We start from the raw sequence: 13,694 nt of genomic DNA on the forward strand, positions 1-13,694 counted from the left end.
GCATTAAAAATCTCTTTTCTTTTTTTGTAAAATATTATATGAGGAATCTTTTTCAATTAAAATCTATTAAAAAATACACATTTTGTATTGAGAAATACACACTTTACATAACATGTAATCCAATATAGCACAAATGAGGCAACCATTTTGGATAACTTGTTTTTCTTTATCTGATATTTACATATTTACACTGTAATTTAGTGACTATGACTAAGCATTTTTTTTCTTTATTTTACTTTACAAAATGTAAATTAATAATACATGTTTTATTGCCTCTTATTTGGGATAATTTATGTAGTTAATCTTGAATTGACTACGAATGTTAATTTTTTTTTTTTTTTTAAATAATTGTATCAGTTATAATTGATTCTTCAAAATGATTCAGTTTTTAACAATTATAAAATTTTGAAGAATTTGATTAACAATTATTTACAGATGATAAAATGATTATTTTATGTTTGTCTGCTTTTTTGTTAGAATTAATGTTAGAAAAGCTTTGCACCAGTAGAGCACATCACCCATTAGCGCTTATTGCATGTGTGTCGGTTTTGTTTTACCATGATTTGATCTGTACAGAACCCATTGCTTTTAATGTGACCCTCTCCCCATCCCAACGCCCCTTTCCTCGCCTGCTGAATAAGGGACGCTTGCCAGCCTTCCTTACAGGGGTGCGTGCCAGCATGGCTGCTGTATTGTTTTCTCTCACTTGCTTGACACTCGTGGAAATGATTTTCTCCTCAGGTCTTTCCTCTTCAGACAAGTACTTGAAACTGGGCAACATCCTGGATGACGGCGGCCATCAACCATTTGGAGGATCAAGCAGTGGCAAGAAAATCAAGAAGACCAAACGAAAGAAAAAAGGTCGCAAAGGACAGCGCTATTCTGACACCGATGAGGAAGAGGAAATGAATGCAGGCCTCCACGCTGCAGTCAGCACTGTTATGGACATGCCAGAAGTAAGAAATCATTTTGAGTAGATTATATTTATATACTCTTAACCTAAGAATTTGTATTATCATTTAGAGACTCTTGCAATACTTGAAAATCATTTTTCATCATTATCTGTTGAAAAGATTTAATGAAAAAAAAAAAAAAATACATTTAAGCTGATATAGCTTTTTTTTTTTCTTTTTTTTTTTTGTAATATTCATCTCCATTGAGCATCTCTTGTCCATTTCTAGTTGTCTCTAATATATGTGCCCTGCATCAGAAAAGAAAACCTGGCTACTCTACTAGTTTTTTTCTTCTTTTTTCTAATTGAAAGCGAAACGGAGTACCGAGACTGAGGAAAACAAATTTATGGCAACCAGACAGATGTTCAATGCAGTTGAACGAATATATATACAGGTTGTCTGAATAAAATGTATACATTCTTTAAATGACCATAAAACCAACATTTATTATAAGAAAAAAGTTTCACGCATCAAAATACCGTGAACAAATATAAAAACCAGCTAATTATCAAGTGTTCAGATTATTGGCCATTGTGGTCCATGAACAGCTGACAACGCTCACTGATTGAATTGAAAACGTTCCTAATCAGTTCAATTAGTATGTTGACATCTTCTTTCAATGATTGCTTTCAACTCGTACATTGTAGCTCATTTTGTGGTGTGAACCCTGTGTTTGACATGCTCCCATCTCTTCACCAACTCCCCAAAAAAAGAGAAAAATCCATTTCTTTTTTTTAATTTTTTTATTTTACTTATCTTTTTTTTTTTCATTTTTAAAATTTTTTTATTGACATATATTTCTTTTAATTTTTTTTTGTTTTTTTTCTATTTTTGCGTTTCTAATCTAAAGCTGGTTTTTGTTTTTATAACTTGATATTTATACAATGCAGCTTCTGATGAGAAGCATTTAGCATTAAAATTCCATGGCCTAAAGTGGTTCTTCCCTTTTTCTCCTCTTCCTTCTTGTTGATCTAATGATATAATAAAGTTCTATGCAACTTTTATTCCTCATCTTTAATATATGAATTGCTCCTCTTAACCGTGTAGAGCTTTTACTATCTTGATAGGTTTGCTTTGTTAAAGATTATACCTTTTAGGTTTATTTATTTTGTATATCAATCATGGAAATCACTTGAGACAAGGCGTGAAGCCACTTGATGTGTGGAGTTGAACACAAATGAAATATGATTATCTTAAAACAGGAGATGCCTATTGACCTTAGTTTTAAAAAGATCAAGGTTGTAGATAGGAGGGAAAACAGTGAGCAGGAAGAGTTCCACAACCTTGCAACTCTTGGAAAGAAGCTACTGGAATAAAAAGCTGTATTATAATAAGGTAGCAAAATTGAATTGGAGACCACTAGACAAGCTGGAACAAAGGAAGCAGGCAACAGATCAGACAAATATGAAGAACATATACCATAATAGTTTTTATAAATGACTAGCAACACCATGCCTGTGAGAAAGAGATTGAAGTGAAGAAGAAAGTGTGGGGGCCAATCAAATAACAGATATGGTTCTGCACTTTATCAAGTACCTTCAAATCTGTCAGATATTCACAAGCCCAGATATGACAATACTATTATTTACTATTAGACAAAAATAAAAACTTACCACTTTAGCTGAAATAGCTTGTGACTGTCTTTAATTATAGACAATACACTATATCTAACTCTATGAAAAATATGTGTTTGATGCAAAATTTTCATGTATCTTGTTCTGGTAAAACTGCACTGGTTAACCACCATAAGAAGTTGGGTGTTTGTTGTTGAACGTATTCTGTTTTGGGGTTAATTATTTAGAAACCTATTATTTAACATGGGAAGGAGAGGGTGTTTTGTAACTATTCTGTACGTTAACCTAACAATTTCATCCCAAATTCTTTAAGGGAAGTCAACCAGCGCACTTTCACCCTTGTTCTATCATTTGATCTACAATAATGTGATTTTTAAACAAATTCATTTTAAAATTCTTTTTCTTTTGACTTTAAAATGTTATTGAATCCTCATAATTGCTCTTGATTATCTTTATCGTATTTCACATACAATAACTATAATTACTCTTGATAATGTTGATTGGGGCAGTAAGATGTTATTCTTTGCATTCATGGTTGAGGAACATAAAAAAAATGGAAACTAAAATAAGTTTTACTGTAATACAATAAAAACTGATTTCATCTTAAAAAAAAAAAAACTTGTTGAAAAAATCAGTTTTCATTTTTTAGGTTTCCACTTTTTTAATAAAATGTTTGGTTCTTGTCCAGAATCCCCCATATTAATAAAAATAAAAATTTGTATTATGTATGTACCAGTGACTAAACGAAATATTATATTCTAAAAATTACATAAATTGCTCAGGTAGTTTTATTTTTAAATAAAATAATTTTTAATCGATTAATGGAATTTGTAGGCATTACAACATAACTCAACAATTCATACTTGATTTATCTTTCTTAGATGTTTGTTTTCAAAATGGCGGACAAGATAGTTTCTCTTCTGTTACTTATAAAAATTTTTTATTATTTATATAAATAAAACAGATTGTGTGTGTGTGTGTGTGTGTGTAAATATTGAACCGATGAACACTTGAATACTAGTCAGATAACACTGAAATTAACAGGAAATAGTAGTCATACACCAAGGATGGTTTCCAAACAATTGAAATCTTTGTTTGGATGGATAAATAACACGTGCAGAAATATATTCACTACAACTTGCTGGCATATTTCTATTACTTTTGCACATGCACAAATTCATTCATAACTTTTAAGTGATTTAATTTTAAATCTTTCTCATCTATCCGTCGATAGCTTAATGCTATCAGTATGGCTGGAACATCAAATGTTTTGCTTTTGATTCTAGCTGATGGCACCTATGTCATTTTTTTCTTGTTTGAACTTTTGAAATTAGTACTATATATATATATATATAGAGAGTGTGTGTGTGTGTGTGTGTTATACAAACATTGGTGGTTACATATGTGCATACATGTTTCAGTAGAATCCCAATTCAAGGATAATACTTCATCAGACCAAAAAAAGAAGTGATATTAAGCACTCTTTAATAATCATGCGAGTTTCATTGGATTTACATCTAGGAAATCAATCGATACAACCATTATGCATACACACACACACACACACACACACACATATATATATAAAATAAAAATTACAATTAAATTTACCAAAATGATCCAAGATGGTAAAACTAAAGTATATTATAAATATTAAAGAATTAATATTTATAAAGTAATCTCAACCAGATGTAAAAGCTCGATAAAACCAAGTAGGAGATAGAGCTTATAATAAGAGCAAACAGTTAATAAAACATGTTAAAAAAACACTTTGAAAAAGAGTTAAAAACATATTTAATCTGAAAAGGAAACACTTGATAAGTGGATCAACTTATCAAATGTTTCCTTTTCAGATTAAATATGTTTTTAACTCTTTTTTAAAGCATTTTTTTAACATGTTTTATTAACTGTTTGCTCTTATATATATATATATATATATATATATATATATATATATATATATATATATAATATCCAATAGAGAATTGACTATGTAATGATAAATATGAAATTTGCGTCAATTAAAATATATTTAAGCATATTTTATAACCGTGCAAAGCTGGGCACTTTTCATTAGTTTAAAAATTAAACTACTGAATCAATTTACATGATTTTTCGAATATATTTTTGTTTTGTCACGTGTACATACAAATTTTTCTTTATTTGTTTCTTAATATTGTTAAAATTCTGGACAAGAACCAAATAATTTCATTAAATGATTTAAGTGAAAATGATAAATTAAGAAAATTTTATTTCATTTGCTATTTTCAGGGTGCTCACATATCAGATAAAGATGATGATGACAAGGATGCTGATGACCCGCATAGGAAGTTAAATATTAATTTAGATGCGTAAGTATTGTAAATTAGTTGTCTTTTTAGGCAGCTTTAAAACATGTTTAAGCTGCTGATATGTTTCAGTTATTTGACATTAGATTTGTCGCACAGTTATATATTGTGTATATTTTTATTCTTTAGTATAATATTCTTTTTGCCTACATTAGTTGAGCAGGATTTTTATTTATGAGATCGCTTGTATTTCTAAATGTTGCTAGAGAATTTGTTTAAGATCTTTTTAAAAAAAAAAACCTGATTTGATTGCATGTTTTCTTATTTTTGCGTAGGAATGGAAAAAAAAATGATAATAGCTTATTTAAATATACAAATTGTAAAATCTAATTTTAAACAAGATTTGCAGAGTTAATACATGCTCAGTTTTGAAAAAAAAGACATTTTAAATATTTATTAAAATTAAGAAAGTTATTAAATTTAAATAAATTCATTTACTTATTAATGAATGCCTTTTACAAAACTTTATGGAAATATTTTACAGGGTGGAATGATAAATTTCTCGCACTAAAAAAAAAAACAACACTGCACTTTTATTTTAAAACTTGTAAAAATCAAATCAGGTAACTTGATTATGTAGTAGAGCTGACATCTATTCAGTGTAGCTGCCTTCAGCATCAATCACTGCCTTGATACTGGTCTGGAACTGGGAGCATGCCTTTTCCACAAGCGCCGATAGGAGCTCAACAGATGGCAGCAATTATGTTGGCTTTGGTGTTGTGGGAAGTTATGTTGGTGATGACCAAACAAAGTAGACCATCAGGTTCAAGTTGGGAGTAGGGAGGCAATGAGAGAAGGGTACAAAGTCGTAGCACTCCTTCTAAAGCCAAACCTAGGCTTCTTTGGACTTGTGGACCAGCGCAGTCTTGCCGAGTCCAGAGTCTGCCAGCAGCCACCTGATTGCACCAAGGATTCGCCACGCTCTACAGCACATCCAGGTGCACTTTGGTATTGACTTTCAAGCCGGCTTCAAACGTGTGAGATTGTATGATATAGCCTTCACTTAAGACCACACCAAAGACCATAACCGTGTCCAGAAACTTCAATGAGCTGTGACTTCAAACGTTGAACTGTCCGTATTGAAAAAGAATGTGACATAGCCATTGAGCTTATGTTAAATTGTTTGAATCAAGAAAAAATGAGTTTGTAAAGCCAGTTAAATATAAAAATAAAGACAATATCCAAAATAAGCCTTTTTCTGCTTACTATATATATATATACACACACACACACACACTACCGCACAATTTCACATCCTCTGTCACTAGCTGCTGGGATTGGATGTCTTGTGTTACCACTGTTGTTGATGGCCGCTCTCCAAGCATTTCAATCATTGACCAGGTGATCTGTGATGTTTAGTGCGTGGAGGTTAGCCTTGATGTTGTCCAGCTATCACTTTTTTGGCCGACCACTGTATTTACCATGTTATTTAGGGTTACAATTTTATTCAAGAAATTTTCACGAAAAATAATTTAAATTATTTACATTAGATATCAAATAAATAGAAATTAGATTTTCTGGTTAAGTTACTTGATATTGCTAATAGTAATTTTCATGAACGTTTTTTGTTTTTTTTGTTTTTTTTTCTAATATCTCTAATTTTTTAAACAATTTCCTTTTTCATAATCAATTGTTTTTTGTTTTTTTTTCTTTTCTTTCCAGACCATTACGGGATGATGAAAAATTACCAGTTCGAACGCACCATGTTGTGCTGGAATCTTGTAAACTCGATGAAATTGGTACAGATCCATTGGAAATGGAGAGATCAAAGAAGAAAACGAAAAAAGAAAAAGATAAAACTAAGAAGAAAAAGAAGGTTACAATTTCAACTTTTTTTTTAAATATAAGTGTAGTTAGAAGGCTATAGCAGTGCGGGTTGCCGGTGTGAGAAATGGTATGGAAAATGAACAAAAATAGACAAACAGGTTGAAATCTTGTAGAATAGTGAAATACCGTACGTCTATTTATTTTTCAAAGTCACATATAATATGACATATAAAATTAGTAAATGGAGACTTACTGTTTTTTGGGACTGGGATGGTTGGTGGCTTTGATATTTCGGGATAACATCCCTTTGTCAAAAAAGAAAAATGTTTTTTAAAAACCAATGAGTGTTTCAAAAGATAGAAATCGCCATGGTGATAGAACAGGAAGATGAGTTGAAACTATTACGCAGAAAACAAAGTGAAATTAATAGTGATGGGTTTTAGGTTCTAATTAAATTTGGTGTGTGATAATTAGGGCTAGAACAGCAGCATATTCTTTTCATTGTTTTGACTGTTGAGTGTGTATCCATTGATATTTTATATGCTTTTACTAGCAGTTCAACCCGGCTTTGCTCGGGCCCTATGTACTGTTCATAACTTTATGTGCATATATATATATATATATATATATTAAAGTTTGATCCATGTCCAGGTAACCTACATCTAAAATTTTGAGTGTTTAGACCTAAAACTGGCAGAGGAGTTTGGTAGAATCTGCAAAGATCAACTCTTTCAACTTTGACCTCTTGGCAGCCAAATTTTCACCTAAAAACTGATTAAAAAGCTTGCTGCATGTCTGAATACACTTTATGTAAAATTTCAAATTTTTAGACCCAAAATTGATTGAATAGTTTGCTAGAGACCGCAAAGGATCCATGTCCAAGTAACCTACATCTAAAATTTCAAGTGTTTAGACCCAAAATTGACGGAGGAATTTGGTGGAGTTTTCAAAGGTCAAATTGTTGAACTTTGATCCTTTGACAACCACTTTTCTGTCTGAAAACCGATTAAGATTTTCCTAAATCTCAATACCCCTTATGTCAAATCTCTAGTCTGTAGACTGAAAATTGACAGAGTAGTTTGGTAGGGAAATGTACACACAGACACACACACAGTTTCACTTTTATAGATATAAAGAGCTGATGGGTTTTAAATTTGATTAACTTCCTCAATATTTAAGTTATGCTTACCAATTTTCATATGTAGATAGATGAGCCTCTCCATGATTTTTTGAGATATAGTAAGATATCATAGTCTACTTATTCTAATTTTCTTTAGACAACTTAATCTAGGGTATGTTTTTCACAAGGTGTAATTTTAGTTATGAAAAATGATGTTACTCAAATGTCCATTTTCATTTTCACACTCTTGTGCACTCTGCAGGGCATTGTCCAGCACATCACTTAATGTTTCAAGGCTTATGGCCCTAATTTCCTCCTCTATAGTTTTTAAGGGCATTTATTGTGGCGTCTTTGTTTGCATATACCCGCTATTTGAGGTAACCCCAAAGAAAGAAATCGGCACATGTGAGATCTGGCGAGTGGGGTGGCCAATTTATCTCACAGCCATGAGAAATTATTTGGTTGCCGAATATGTCCTGGAGCAGATTTAATGGTTCTTGCACCGTTGCACTGTCCTACTGGAACCACATTGATCGAGAGACCCTAATTTGACTTGATCTCCTTCTTACTGATGTAGATAGATCCTTGACCACACTCTCTGCTAATCTCTGACGATTCTCATCACTTCTTGCCATACGGGGTCTACCAGATTTAGAGAGATCACATACAGTCCTTTGCTCATTAAATCGAGCCACCATAACTTTTATTGCATTGGGAGTAGGGGAATTTCTTGTGTTGAAGTTTCGTTGAAATTCTCATTGAGTTTCTGATATTAACTCCTTCAACCGAAAATACGACTCTACAATAAATATCTGCTCCTCTGTAGTGTAACGACTCATGATGACCTTGGAAGGGTTACTCTAGATGATCTGAAAAAATAAAAGAAATATATAAAAAATTAAGAAAGTTATGAATTTTTTTTTTTTTTTACCACCAGCTTCTTTTGGGACACCCTGTATATATATAGAATGATGTGGTTCTTAGTTGATTTGTCGGATATATACTCGAGAGTCAAAACACTGAAAAGAATATTCTGTTATAGCCCTAGTGATAATGTATATTTTACTTTATTAATTTATCAGAACTTTATTTTACTTGTACTTTTTTAATTTTATTTACATTTATTTACTTGTTTACTTTTTCCTTTTTGTTTATAGATTCATTTCATTTTATTTTTTTTTTTATTCACACACACACACACATATATATATATGTATGTATTTAATTTACTTTATTGAGTTTTCTATATATTTTTTCATTTTATGCTTTTATATTCATATATATATATATATATATACACACACACACACATATATATATATGTATGTACTTAATTTACTTTGAGTTTTCTATATATTTTTTATTTTATGTACTCATATATGCTTTTATATTCATATATATATATATATATATATATATATATATATATATATATACACACACACACACATACATGTATATGTTTAATTTAATTTGTCGAGTCCTCTATCGTATATGTGTGTATCCCTGGAACGATGAGATTTGCACTCGTATGATTCCGACGCTTCTGTATTTATTTTATTTTTTTATTTTATTATTTTATTTTTTAAGATTTAAAAAAAAAAAATCGTTTTAACTGGCACTTTTAAAAAAAGTTATTTTTCTGTATCAATTTGCAAATGTAAACCAAAAAAAAACTTTTCTTTTCAGGAGAAAAAGGAAAAGAAAACTAAACATTCTGCTGCTGTTAGTTCTTTACTTGGTGAATTAAATGGAGAAGCTAACATTGATGAAAATGATGGCAATACGTCTGCTTTAAAACTGCAATTACCAAAAGAAAACCCTCAAGCACAGGTACGTACGGCTTGCTATAAGAAAGACTTTTTTAAACTGCACTTATTTAATATTGGTGCATTTAAAGTTTAATTAATAAGAAAGTATATAACTGAAAACTTAGTAAAGTTAGAATCATGCATCTATTATGTTGAAACAGAGTTAATCAGGGTTTTTTTTGTTTTTTTGTTTTTCCTTAAGGCTTTTGGTGCTACTAGGTCAAGCTGTCTGAAGATATTGGTTTCCTGACTTAAATGCACCAAACGTTGATGCTTTTTTTTTTTTTTCTTTTTCCAAATCCCAAAACTAAAGCAACAATTTTCTCTACAAAATAATCAAACTAAATACCATGAATGAATATTTGAAGAAATTGAAGCATAAAACCTTTTTTTTTTTCTAAAATTAATGGATTCGGCATTAAATGACCCGAAAAGTGTTGATATGCCCTAAAACAAAATAATCAAATCAAATACCATGAATAGATATTTGGAGATATAAATAACTTGAAGCATAAGAACTTTTAAGTGCTTCTTCATTATAATAGCAAAATTCGAAAATCAAAATATTGAATTTCGAGTAAAACCAATGGAATCTACTTACTGAATTGTCATGTTGCAATAATAAACATATCTAAAAATTATGAAAAACAAAACTATAGAAAAATAATTATTAATAATAGAAATAGTTTTCAAAGAAATAATTGAAAAAATTAAGTTTTGCAAAAAAAAAAAAAAAAAAAAAAAAAAAAAAGAAACTGGAAAGTTTGAATTGTAACAAAGGAGGCAATTATTTTCTGATAACTTTTAAAATGTTAGGTCAATTTAGCAAAAAAACTCAATTTTCGCTAATTGTCTTGGAAAAAAAATTTTCATTAATAATTAATTTTCTACCTTATTGTTTTTCATAATTTTTGGATATGTTCATTGTTGCAACATGACAATTAAGTAGATACCATTGGTTTACTCGAAATTCAATATTTCAATGAAGAAGCGCCAACTTTTTTTCAAAATTATTGGATTCAGCATTAAACAATCCAAAAGGGGTTAATATGCTGTGAGGCAAAACAATGAAACAAAACTTAAGGCTTTTCCCTATATTTTTTTTTAATTCTACAAAATATATGTAAAATATTCCTCAATTTTAGGATTGAGCTATTTTTGAAAAAAAGAACTTCCATTTCAGTTCTAATTAGTCATTATTAGGGCTATGACAACAGAATATTCTTTTTGTTTTGACTCTCTAGTATATATCTAACACAGTTAATAAAAGCATATAAGATATCAACTGATACACACTCGAGAGTCAAAACAATGAAAAGAATATGCTGTTGTCATAGCCCTTGTCATAATTTACTATTAACTCAACAAGTGACTCATCTCTTAATTTTTTATCACTTTCACTATTTCTCACTGTATGTTTAGCCTCCCCACTCTTATTTTATATTGTACCCATTACTCTTGCTTCAATTACTCTCTCTGTTTTTATTAATAGTCAGAAATAAAAGAATAAAAAGAATGGGATAGACTATTATATATAAGTCAATATCACTACAGGCAGTAGTACTATTTAGCACATATTTGGAAAGTAAAAGAAAGATAATTAGAAAAAAGAGGGCAATTTGGATTTTTGTTATTATTTCTGTATATTTAACAGATTTGGCCCCCATACGACTCCGGATTCGAACACTATAATCTGAACTCAATACGTCACATTTTTTTTTTCTAATTTTATATCAAACGTGTTTAAGCAAATCATAATCTAAAGTTAGAAGCAGTAAAAACTTTCTCCAACAATTATGGTTTTCTAGTAAACCGTTAGCTTTTGATTTTACATGTTTATCTTGGAATTTGTTTATTCCAAAACGTGCCTTATAAAATTGATATAATGCAACTTATTATGCCTTCATAGAATATTTAATAATGTCAGCCAGGTAAAAAAAAAAAAAAAAAAAGTCTTTGAAAAATTGTTAACATTAAAACCTTCCATAAATCAATGTGAGTTTATGGAGCATATGAAAAAAAAATTAACCTTGTCTTTTTCTAAAGAAAAAGAAGTGCGTCTTAATTAAACAACGTTTTAATTTCGGAATTTTAGATGTGTGCTAATGATCTGGCTTACTCGGATTACTATTCTCATGATATTTTCACAATGTTTCAGCTGATATAATCTCTGAACTTTTCAGATATGTCTTTTTGAAATTGAGAATCTTTGTGTCGAACTCAGGAATCTATACAGAATTTCAAACTAATTTATTTAATCTATGAGATTAGATTGTTCTCATTTTGTCAGTCATGGCTAGGTATAAGTTTTAATTTTTTCTTAATGAAAATTGCTGAAGAAAAGGCATGAAGCCACTTGATATAAAGAGCCAACAAGAATGAAATATGATTATTGCAAAGACAGAAAATGGCTATTGACATTAGTATTGAAAAGACGGGAGAAAAACAGTAAGCAAGAAAAGAATTCTACAAGCTTGCAGTTCTTGGGAAAAAACTACTAGAATAAGCTGTATGACAATCAGATATCACAACAGCAAATTGATGAAGACCATTAGACCAACAAGCTGGAACAAAGGAAGCAGGGAATAGATCAGACAATTCTAAAAAACATATGCCATAATAGTATTTATAAAAAAAAATAAGAAAATAATCCAAATTGTTTAGAAGTTAAATAAATTTTGAAGACAAAATCCATTTTTCTTTTCCAGCATGAAGACTTGGAGTTTTGGCTCTCAGCGGGTGATGCAGGTGGTCAAACATGCCCCGAAGTTCAGACTCTAGTGGACACAAACAATGCAACTGGAGGAACTGGTCTCACTGCAGTTTCTGACACTGACAACAGCGTCCCTCAACCTGTTAATGACAATGCATATTTATCTGTGGAGGTGAGTCGTCTTACTTTCATCTGTATATTATTTATAAAATTGTGTCATTTCTCGCACAAACAGATTAAAACACTGATTTCAAATTCACCTAACACAATAACAATATACTTATGTGCATGCAATCAAAGTTGTAATGTTAACTAAATTGCATATTGCTTTGCAAAAGGACCTCTCATTAATTAACTATTTGTTTCTATTGTTTTCAATTTCAGTGATTTTTTATTAAATGAGTTTTTTTTTTTTACATATAGAAAGGAGAAAATTAGAATAATAGTTAAATGGGGTTAGGTGACAGGAGCAGGAGTTTCTTTGTTCCCTCAATTTTCCTGGGCAAAGACTGGGACACAGGTCTAGCTAGTATCAGATGTAATGTTTATTGCAGATAAATGAAGAGTTTTAATGCATATTTTTTTTAAATATCACAAAATGGATTAAATTATAAACTAAAGATTTAGAAAAGATTTAATTCTATAAGTTTTAAATTGGCAGATAATTTTTTTTTTTTTTTTTTTTTTAGATCCTTATTTTTTAAGATTCCTTTTATTATTATTAATTTGTTATATTTATTTTTTTATCTTTTTTTTTTTTTTTTTTTTTTTGAAGATTCATTATAATAATTTTTTTTGTTTTAGAAGCAAAAGAAGAAAAAAGAAAAGAAACCAAAAGAACGAAAGAAAGAAAAGAAAAAGAAAAATGAAGAACAAAAAAATCGCAGTGAATATGAAGAAGCAGATGGTGTTGCAACTCCATCAAAAGAATTCCTACCTCCATCGCAGGAAACTTTAATGAAAGTAGAACATCCAGTAAGAAATAATTTTATTTATTTATTTTTTTTTTCAAGCAAGGCATAGTCTTCAATAATTCAAATCTATTGAAATAATAAAACAGTTTTGTTCATTCTTTTTTTTTTTTATGTATTGTTTGTAGTTCATTTCAATTTGTTTGCTCTATTAAGCATTTGATAAAAAGTTTATTGTTTTAGTGATTAAAATGTTGACTGATGAATCTTTCATGTAAAGCTGTCATTTCTGTTCATCTCATTGCGTTTTTCAAAAAATAATATTTAGTCCTTATCCAGAATTCCTCTTATATTAAAACACAAAAATAAAGAAAAATTTGTATGATATATGTAGCTGTGACAAAAAGATATCATATTCCAAAAATCACGTAAATTGATCAAGTCATTTTATTTTTAAACAAGAAATTCAAATATTATGAGTATCAAAGGGCAGCTGT

At 29.8% G+C, this 13,694-nt stretch overlaps 1 protein-coding gene across 8 annotated transcripts in view; it reads left to right on the plus strand.

Annotated features, from left to right (window-relative positions):
- Positions 1-13,694, plus strand: part of LOC145280020 (AP-3 complex subunit delta-1-like) — a 388,277-nt gene that overhangs the window by 350,933 nt on the left and 23,650 nt on the right. For 4 of the 8 annotated variants that reach the window (XM_080131661.1, XM_080131663.1, XM_080131666.1 and 1 more), the window contains 6 exons: positions 742-956; positions 4,799-4,878; positions 6,538-6,691; positions 9,452-9,595; positions 12,282-12,458; positions 13,091-13,261. In XM_080131661.1, coding sequence (XP_079987787.1) covers positions 742-956; positions 4,799-4,878; positions 6,538-6,691; positions 9,452-9,595; positions 12,282-12,458; positions 13,091-13,261 — 941 coding nt within the window. The remainder of the gene's footprint in view (positions 1-741; positions 957-4,798; positions 4,879-6,537; positions 6,692-9,451; positions 9,596-12,281; positions 12,459-13,090; positions 13,262-13,694) is intronic. The other 4 variants (XM_080131662.1, XM_080131664.1, XM_080131667.1 and 1 more) reach the window with 1 other exon arrangement.

This window comes from Euprymna scolopes, chromosome 7, assembly GCF_053919585.1.
Source record: "Euprymna scolopes isolate OS-2025 chromosome 7, ASM5391958v1, whole genome shotgun sequence".
In the NCBI taxonomy this organism is placed as follows: domain Eukaryota; kingdom Metazoa; phylum Mollusca; class Cephalopoda; order Sepiida; family Sepiolidae; genus Euprymna; species Euprymna scolopes.